The sequence below is a fragment of the Coffea eugenioides genome, chromosome 11 (genome assembly GCF_003713205.1).
Source record: "Coffea eugenioides isolate CCC68of chromosome 11, Ceug_1.0, whole genome shotgun sequence".
In the NCBI taxonomy this organism is placed as follows: domain Eukaryota; kingdom Viridiplantae; phylum Streptophyta; class Magnoliopsida; order Gentianales; family Rubiaceae; genus Coffea; species Coffea eugenioides.
This window is the reverse complement of record NC_040045.1, coordinates 17,125,926-17,135,122: the sequence shown is the minus strand read 5'-3', so window position 1 is coordinate 17,135,122 and position 9,197 is coordinate 17,125,926. Positions and strand designations below refer to the sequence as shown.

Below are 9,197 nucleotides of genomic sequence, written 5' to 3'. Positions count from 1 at the left end.
TTTAAGAATACATAATTGTTCCTCCAACCCTTTTCTCCAAAATTGAAAAAGATGGGGAGTTTGATAACGTTTGAAGATTTTCAAACAATTGCATGTTAGCCTCATGGTTCAAAAACTCATAATGCAAATGATCCCGGCATTCTTAGATCTTTTGAGAAAATAATATAAATACTTCAATAAGAAAATAACTTGATTTTTATTTTAAAAAAAGGAAAAATATTTAAAGAAGACAATTTAAAACCTTTGAGGAATAATACATAAATAAACAAATAAAGACGAATAAAAAAGCAATTTTATAAAACGAGGAGCTCAAATTGATTAACTTTGGGACTGATAAACCAGTGCTTCTTACTGCGTAGAGAAAACACTAACCAACCAACAAAAGAACAGTCTGTCAGGCCAATAGAAACCAATGCATACCGTGGAAATTTATACAGCATAAACGGTTTAGTGTATGAAAGTAAGTTTGGTGAAAATACAAGTTCACACATTACTCGCGTGATACATAACACTCCAGTTGGTCTGCAACTCATGAAGTCAGTTTATATCCGAAATGCTGGTAGAGAGCTGAATTTTTCATTTGAGCTGCCTTCTAGATTTGTTATGACCCTTGGATCAAGTTTCCTGTACGGCCACCCTCGCGGAGCCTCAAAGTAAGATTTCATTAGTCCATTCTTCTTGTGATTTTGGAATGAAACCAACCAGAACGATTTCTTGGTGCACCAGTCACAACAACAATGGTTTTATCAATTGCAAAGTTCGTTACAGGGACCACTGTCTCTGGTCCTGTTTCAGATTTGGCATCAACCTAAAAATATGACTGATTTGGCATCAACCGGAAAAATATCACTGAACTCTCCGGCCTTTATTCCTCCACCATGCAGCTGAGAGCTGCTCAAGAAAATGGATAAAATCAACTTAAATTTTCCAAGTCTTCTCACGCATAAAGACAAGAGGCTACGATACTGACACGAATGCCATCCAGCTCAAAGAATACATCATTCACCCGAAACATACAACAGTCTGAGCTCTCTTTTTGAGCCCTCTCGTGAGCAGATTATGTGCTCTGTTTATAGGTGCAGACAGAAAAATCCTTTGGGTTGATCACTGTGAAGAATCTTGAGTATTGCTTCAGCAACTACCACTCTGGTACCTTTATAAATGATCTCTTTCAGCAATACATTGGTCCCTGAAACCCTGAAGCCTCAAAATCTGATGAATGGCAAAGTTAGGTTTCAGATTTATATTGTTGACATGTTGTATAGAAAGAATTTCACATTTTGGTGCTAAATCAAGAAAGTTACAGAACATAGAATATGATGCAGCTGCAATGTATTAAAAGTAAAATTTGACTTCATGCTTAACTGTGGACGATGCTGAGATTAAAAGCATTCTTGCAATTCAGCTAACACAAGCTTTCTCTATGCGCACAATAAGTGACACCTTGCAGCAAAGTAAGCATGATTACAGTAAGATATATGCCTAAATATATACAAGGAATTTCATAAGACAAGCGAACGGTCTTCAATGTAAGTGATACTACTTCATAACAGGTTCTCTCTTATATAAAATCAATATGAATAAATCAAGTAGATTTCTAGTTTATCTCCATACTACCACCTGGTTGAGGAAAGACTAGTAGAAGTTGAAGTGTACTTTTTTCTTTCTAATTTTTAAGTAAGTTGAAGTTGCATTTGTTTTGGAATGGCGAGGATTCAATAACTAGCACTGCACTGCATTTGATTGAGTTGGAGTCTCTTTTTGTTATGAATGATGATTTCTATCAATTTGTTTTAGAAGTGGATCCCTAATGCTCTCTCCATCATTATCTTGCCTATTTTAAAAGATGTGATGCAAGTTCTTATCTCTCTTAACCAAAAAGAACTCAACATTTTTGCACACAAATTTACTAATTTAATTGGTTATTGTTTCTCTTCATCTTATGTAGGACCTAATGGCAATGACAGACAAAGAACTGATACTGGCCTTAAGCATGCTAGCATAGCTGATACAACAACTAGTTAGATTTTAAATATGAGGAATCCACAAAGTCAGATTTGTTTTATATATGACGGTAAACGGAATGACCTCTTTAGGCGGGTATATGAAAAATGGATTACTTTTGAACAGCACTTTTCTCATGTCAAATTGGAAACTAAACTAAATTTACTTGAGGTTCTTAAGAAGATTGTCAAAGAGTTGCTTGAAAGACATAATAGATGATAGTAGCATTCTAAAATGGTCAAGTAGGCTGCAGATGGGTCGTCCTTTTTTCTAGATTACAGAATACACATATATCTGTTAACTCCGGAGATGAACGTAATTGTATGCATCAAATTGCATTTTTTTTTCAGTTTCAATCTAACTCCAACTAGAAAGAAGCTACTTACTCGAGGTTTCCATTCAGAAAACAACAGAAAATATATGCACTGGATGATCAGAATTTTCACCACAATAATAGAAGTTTCAGAAGTGAACCTGAACTGGCTTGACTTTCCTGCTGGAAGGCTGTACAGGAACAAAATCTCTTGCTAACAAAAATTGCCTCCTTTCTTTAGGACAGAAACTCCAGATAGGCATTAACTGTCCCAAACCTATCCAGTTTCTGTAAGATGATGCAAAGTTTACAATATTGAAAACTGGATTCATACATAAACTCCATAACTGACAAGGCCAAATTATAAAATAATGACGAATACCTGGAAACAAATTATTGAAGGGCCTAGTGGCTAATGTTGAGGCCTGAGGAATTAGAGATCCTGAGTTCAAATCCCCCTCCAGCTTCTTAAATCACCTGGTGCCAGAGAAAATTAATTATTGATGAGTAGCAAAGAGATGATTCTGGTTGATGATGTCCAAAAGGAGAATTCAAGATTTGAATAGGAATTTTCTTTCACTTAACTTGTAAGTTTTGTGAGCTTTTCTAACGCAAAATTGAAGTGATCTATGCTTTACAAACCTTTGAGGAAGCTTCCTTGAGAATAGGTACTCATAAATCATTGCTAAGTAGATAAGAATAAAATTATGCTACAAATGGCAGTCAGAGTTTAAGCAGACACTTGATTTGTCAAAAATCAAGTAAATCCTCATATACAAGTTTTCTCTGGTGTCTATAGCTCTCGATAAAATTTGTAATATTATCCCATTATTGATACTTGACAAAAGTTCTCTCTACTTCCTATCACCCTGAATGATTTTAGATAAAAAGCAAAACATAACAAATAGTACAAATAGTAACTAATAGCAACAAATAGTTACTGGAATATAAAATACAAATTGAGACAAAAGCTTTTGAAAGAGTAATTGAGTACAACGTAAAGCCACCAAGGAAGGTAAAATCATCCAAGGCAAACCAATTTTTTGTTTCATTTTTTCTCCTCAATGTACTCACCTGGTTATCTTCAATTAGAAAATCTTTTTATCAAGCTCAAATGCGTAGCTTATTTTGAATCTATTTTTTATTTTTTTGGGTAAATATCGGCCCATTTTTTTCCCATGATGTGACTGTACTGTAGAATTTCACATGCTAAGGATCTGCAACATCATGTCTTTCCCTTTTTGGTAAGTCTGATCAATGAAAAGGTAGGAATTACCTGGTGTTATTAAGTTACATGGCAATGTTATCGAACCCAGGGTCAACAAGCATCAGCATTCTCCTGAAACATGATAATAAAAATTATTGGAAACCTAATTTTTGACATAATAATTATTAAGTAACACGAGCAGCATAGAAACACAAGCAAAGAGCAAAGGAACTGGGTTATTTACCAAAAGAAAATTCTCAAGTGTTGAATGTGCTTGTCCCGATCAAGAAAAAGTCCAAGTTCAGAAAATTCACGATGTGGGATCATTTAAGTTGTCAATTTCTCATCACAACAATGACAAGTCCCAATGTGCTCAAGATATACAAGATCTTTCTTGTAACAATCAGATTCTGCCTTTAATTTCTCCATTTTATCATACACCGATCGAAAGATTGTCAGACACTGCCCTTTCTTTTATAAGCAGTAGATCATGTACAATATGAGCCTCATGAACTTTGCTGTCTGCACGTAATAACCACATCAACCAACCAAGGTTGTAACGACAGGGAATGTACCCATGGGCAAGCATATCATCAACTATCTTCAGTGCATGATCGCTCGAATAAAGAGCACAGAAGACATTGAGTAGATTTTCATAAGATGCCCGAGAAGGAGAGAAGCCCCTTTTCTGCATCATATGTGAGACAGATAATGCATCTTGGAGCCTCCCAACCTTACAAAAGCCTTTAATCAAAGTATCATACACAACCCTATCAGGAAAACAACCACTTGCATGCATCCTGTTAAATAACCCAACAGCAAGATCAGTTTCACCAATTCGGAGATGTCCATCTATCAAAATGGTGAAAGTGACCTCATTAGGACGTAATCCTTCACTTTGCATAAGATCAAGATAAGTGTACGCCTCTTCCATCCTTTGTGTCCAACAAAACCCAGAAATCCTGGCATTGTACAGAAACAAGTTTGGCATAAATGCAGCATTTTTAATTTTCTGGTTCAATCTCAATGCAAAAATTTTCATATCTTCCTGTGAACGTATTGCTACTTTCAAGGTTGTATCGCTTGGCAACATGATTTGCTTATGGAGTAATCGGAATAACATTTCCTTTTCCTTCTTAGACTTTTCTTTCCCTTTTATCTTTTTCCACCTTTTAGGTGGCTGTTTCCTTTCATTGCGCCTGATGTTTCTACAAATGCCACTAGCCAATGTAATATGTGTGATCAAGTCAGGGTCAATACAGCTTCTTTCCATCAAATCAACCAGCCTCAATGCAAATTCAAACTCCCTCTTCCTCAAGAATTGATTAATTAGAGAGGTGTAAAAAACTGCATTAGGCATAATACCCTCTTCCAACATTCTATCAATGTAGACGCAACCTTTCTCAGTCATGTTTTTCTTAATCAACCCATTTATAAGGGCAGTATAAGAATGGGAACTTGGTTGTACACCAAGTTGTAACATCTTCTCAAATAGCTTGTGTGCTTTAGTAGCTAGTCCACTCTTTGAATAAGCATTGATCATTGTGGCGTAGATAGTTTCATCAGGTTCTATACCAGCCTCGAGCATCCTATGAAACAACTTTTCTGCCTCTAATACTCTAAATTCTCTACCCAAATGACTTATGATAGTATCATACACAGAAACATCTTGTTTCAGTCCCCTTTCTTCCATTTCATCCAGAAGATCAAAGGCTGATAGAAAGTCACCCCGTTTACAGTGCTCATGAACCATTATTAGGAATGTGCCTATGTCCGGAACAAGTCCATGATCTTGCATAATATCCACAAGGTATTTGGCATCTTCAACTAACCCTTCCTGATAAAGACACTTAATCAAGGAGTTATAGGCAGAAAGAAGAGGCAGGAAACCGTGACTTACCATTCTATCAATACAGGGAAGAGCATAATCAAGTTTTCCTCCATAGCACAATGCAATCATGTATATACTAAAAGCCGTTTCACCAAAAGACAAGTTGATTTCAGAAATTTCCTCAAGAACCTTTTCGATTTCATCCATGATATCCCTCGTATGTTTGAGGCTAGTAGAGGTAGAAAAGGTTGAAATATCCCTATGACAACCATTCCTAGCAATAGCCTGAACAACATCTAACACTAGCAGAAGCTCAGATCCTTTTGGGTGGTTCTTTACAAGGGTAAAAAAGAGCACGTGGTCTGGAACTAGTCCATTATCTAGCATCATATTGAACAATTGGTTCACTTGTCGCAATCTATTCTCCTCAAACAGGGCAGCAATTAAGACTGTGTAAGTATGTACAGCAGGCTTTATATTGCACCGAATCATGTTATTCAAGAGTGTCAGTGCGCAGTCAACCTTGTGGTCCTTACAGTACTTGCTAATCATGATTTGGTAAGTTACACTATCAGGCTGTAACCCCGACTCTGACATCAGGTTATGCAACACCCAACCTTTGTCAAACAAACCCAAATTCAGATACCCGTCAATCAATGTGTTGTAAGTATGGTTATCTGGTTCACATCCCATTTTAATCATTCTAAGAAACAATCTCATGGCCAATTTTATTTTCTTTTTTCTGCAGTACTGATAAATGAGAGAAGTGTACAGCACTTTATCCATGTAAAACCCATACGATTCCATTTCTGCACTCAACAACTCTGCCTCCTCTACCCGTCCCCTCTTACAGAATTCAAAAATTAATGACTTGCACAAATGTACAGTTGGAGGCACTCCGTTATCACACATTACATCAAACACATACAGCGCCTCATCCAAGTATCCTCGGTAGCACAAATTATCAACCAACCTATTATAACACATGGAATTAAGCAAAATATCAGCGTCACTGATCTTTACAAAATAACCAAACCCCTCTAAATATCTATCCTGAGCACAAAATTGTTTAATCAATGCACTGCAAGCTCCATGAATTGGTAAAGATTTCATTCCAAAAACCTTATCAATACACAACTTTGCTTCGTCTAACTTTCCCAACTCACAATAACAAATAATCATAGAATTCAACAAAGACAAATTCCGCTTGATGTCTCTACTCAAAAGAAAATCTACATACAATGACTCCGCCAACTGGGCTTCACCACAACAAACAAGTTTCTGAATAAGAAAACTGTAACTATCTGAATCAAGCTCCATACCTCGCTCTACAGCAAAATTAATGGCAGACAAGGCTTCAGGTATCGATGAACATTGAGAAATTATTCTTTGAATAACTCCCTGAGCACAGGAAAACAAACCGTGGCCCAGGAGCTGCTCTACTAAAGAGAAGCAGAGAGTTTTGTGGTCAGCAGGAGGTGCTGAATAAACTGAGGGAACTGGAACCTCCTCCACCTGCAGAGGGCAAGATGCCAAGTTTCTGCTTTGTCTCAACAGAAAACACAGATTGGTCGAACACAGCCTATACTTGATCATGCTTAAAATCAACCATCTACTATCTTTTGCAGTAATTAAATTGGGACAAAAATCGGAGACAGAAATGATTTCTTTTTCCAAAACGAGAAATCCAAGTAACAATAAGATTGAGCAATTGCCACAAGTAAAAAGAGAATACCGACAAAATTGACATAAACCCAGGTGAAGAATACGCTGAATTGCGCGAATTCGGGGACCAAAGTGGTTGGGCTTTTTCCTAGGTTGGAAGGGGATAGGAGGATTTAGCAAGGGTTTTAGGGTCGTACAGTTATGGCGGGGAAGAAACGGCCGAGTTTGGATTTGGCTATTGTTTTGAAATCTTTTCTGTTCTCTTCAATTGTTTTTCTGTTTTGGGAACATTTTCTAAGTCATTATAATTACTAGTAATTATTGTGGTAAATTCTGTAATGTATTCACATAATTCAAAGATAGGTGTGAAGAGTAAAATATATGGGAAAGAAGTTGGCACGTATCAACCTGACAGGTACGGACAATGAATGAATATTTGTAAAAAGGCAAGTGGTGACCTAAAACCGCGGTTTGGAAATGTGAATAGCGTACTGCAGAAGTTCGAAATGTATGGGGGTGTGACGGAATTAACATAAATATAATGGGTCTACGAATAAAACACCGAAAATGAAGCATAAGCAGTACTATCTACTTATGGGCATTACATCAACAAAATGCTTTTTATTTATGGGCATTTTACTCTGAAGCATAACATTTATGTAAAATACATAAATATTTGTAACTAAAATTGAAAAACTGTTACACTAATATTTTTACGAAAGGAAAATTGATTGTTCTGTATTAAACATAAACTGATTTTTGTGAAAGCAAAAAGCATATTGCCCATAACATACCTGCTCTTTATGATTTTTTTGCATTACATGAATAAAAGGCTAGCTATTTATGGGATACGGGGCAGGAGCGGTCCTCAGAAGGACCGCTCCTGAACTGTCCCCTCACAGAAAGAAAGGTAAGGCCAGAAATAAACCACGTCAAAAGGCTTCAGTTTGGCCCAAAACGACGTCGTTTTATTAAGTGAGACAATAAAAAAAATGGTTATGCTCTGCTGACCGTAACGGCAAGAAACGGAACGTTATGACCACTAGTAAGCAAAGTCCCGCCCAAACCAAAATGAAAAGCGGCACTTAGACTCCCACCCAAACCAGACGAAGCAGTTGCATGCGAAAAGCCACGAAGGGAGAAATAAGAGGGGAAAATACGAGATTGGCAACACTCTCCGGCGTGACATTGCGAAAAGCTGTGGAAGTGCAACATTGGATACTGAAAAAATAGCAAGGAGAAGCAAGAAGCGGTGGAGTGGTGGACAAATTTCTGGTGATTCGGATTTGTTATAAGAAGAAGAAAGGTGAACCCAAGGTTGAAGAGCGGAAGATCGTAGGCGCGGGAGTAGTGAATGACCGAAAACCAGTCAGGTATTCAAATTTTTTTGAGGCCTACGATGATGCAGTAACATGTGTGATTTGACATGCTTGTTGAAGGACCTTACTTGTGGATGTTGTTGGCGTACAGTAGGATGATCGCTTAGAGGGATATCACGTGAGCACAATTTTGTGTATAGTAATGAGTAAGTGCAGCATGATAGGAGTATTATAAGTTAGTTTTTGAGCATGACAAGTGAGAGTGGGAAAGAAGGGGGAAATCGTGCGGCACAACTGCTTGAGAAAATGTGTGCATGGGTTCGATAGTTAGTATTGAAAAAATGGATGCAGATTATAATTGAAAAAATGTTATCATGAAATTGGGATGGCGTTTTTGGGTCTTGAATGGTGTAAGTTTATTGTATTAGTTCGTGTGCACGAACACAGTGTTGGATAATTGTTACATGTTGTGGTTGAACAGGTACATAGAAATAATAGAGTTCAAATGTTTTGTACTGAGTTGTGCGTCTCATAGTTGCTAATGAAAATGTTATTTTGAAATTGGGATGGCGTTTTTGGGTCTTGAATAGTGTAAGTTTATTGTATTAGTTCGTGTGCACGAACACAGTGTTGGATAATTGTTACATGTTGTGGTTGAACAGGTACATAGAAATAATAGAGTTCAAATGTTTTGTACTGAGTTGTGCGTCTCATAGTTGCTAATGAAAATGTTATTTTGAAATTGGGATGGCGTTTTTGGGTCTTGAATAGTGTAAGTTTATTGTATTAGTTCGTGTGCACGAACACAGTGTTGGATAATTGTTACATGTTGTGGTTGAACAGGTACATAGAAATAAT

At 37.0% G+C, this 9,197-nt stretch overlaps 1 protein-coding gene across 1 annotated transcript; it reads right to left on the bottom strand.

Moving 5' to 3' along the window:
- Positions 1–394: 394 nt before the first annotated feature.
- Positions 395–6,951, bottom strand: LOC113752013 (pentatricopeptide repeat-containing protein At5g62370). The gene is made up of 5 exons (XM_027296156.1): positions 3,769–6,951; positions 3,594–3,656; positions 2,700–2,794; positions 2,479–2,605; positions 395–1,212 (listed from the first exon to the last, which is right to left on the bottom strand). Exon 1 carries the CDS (start codon positions 6,949–6,951, stop codon positions 3,958–3,960), a length of 2,994 nt encoding a protein of 997 aa, XP_027151957.1. The 3' UTR covers positions 395–1,212; positions 2,479–2,605; positions 2,700–2,794; positions 3,594–3,656; positions 3,769–3,957.
- Positions 6,952–9,197: the final 2,246 nt, after the last annotated feature.

Bases quoted from the DNA above. Each gene is read 5' to 3' on its own strand.
- LOC113752013 (XM_027296156.1), bottom strand. From the start codon at position 6,951: ATGATCAAGTATAGGCTGTGTTCGACCAATCTGTGTTTTCTGTTGAGA.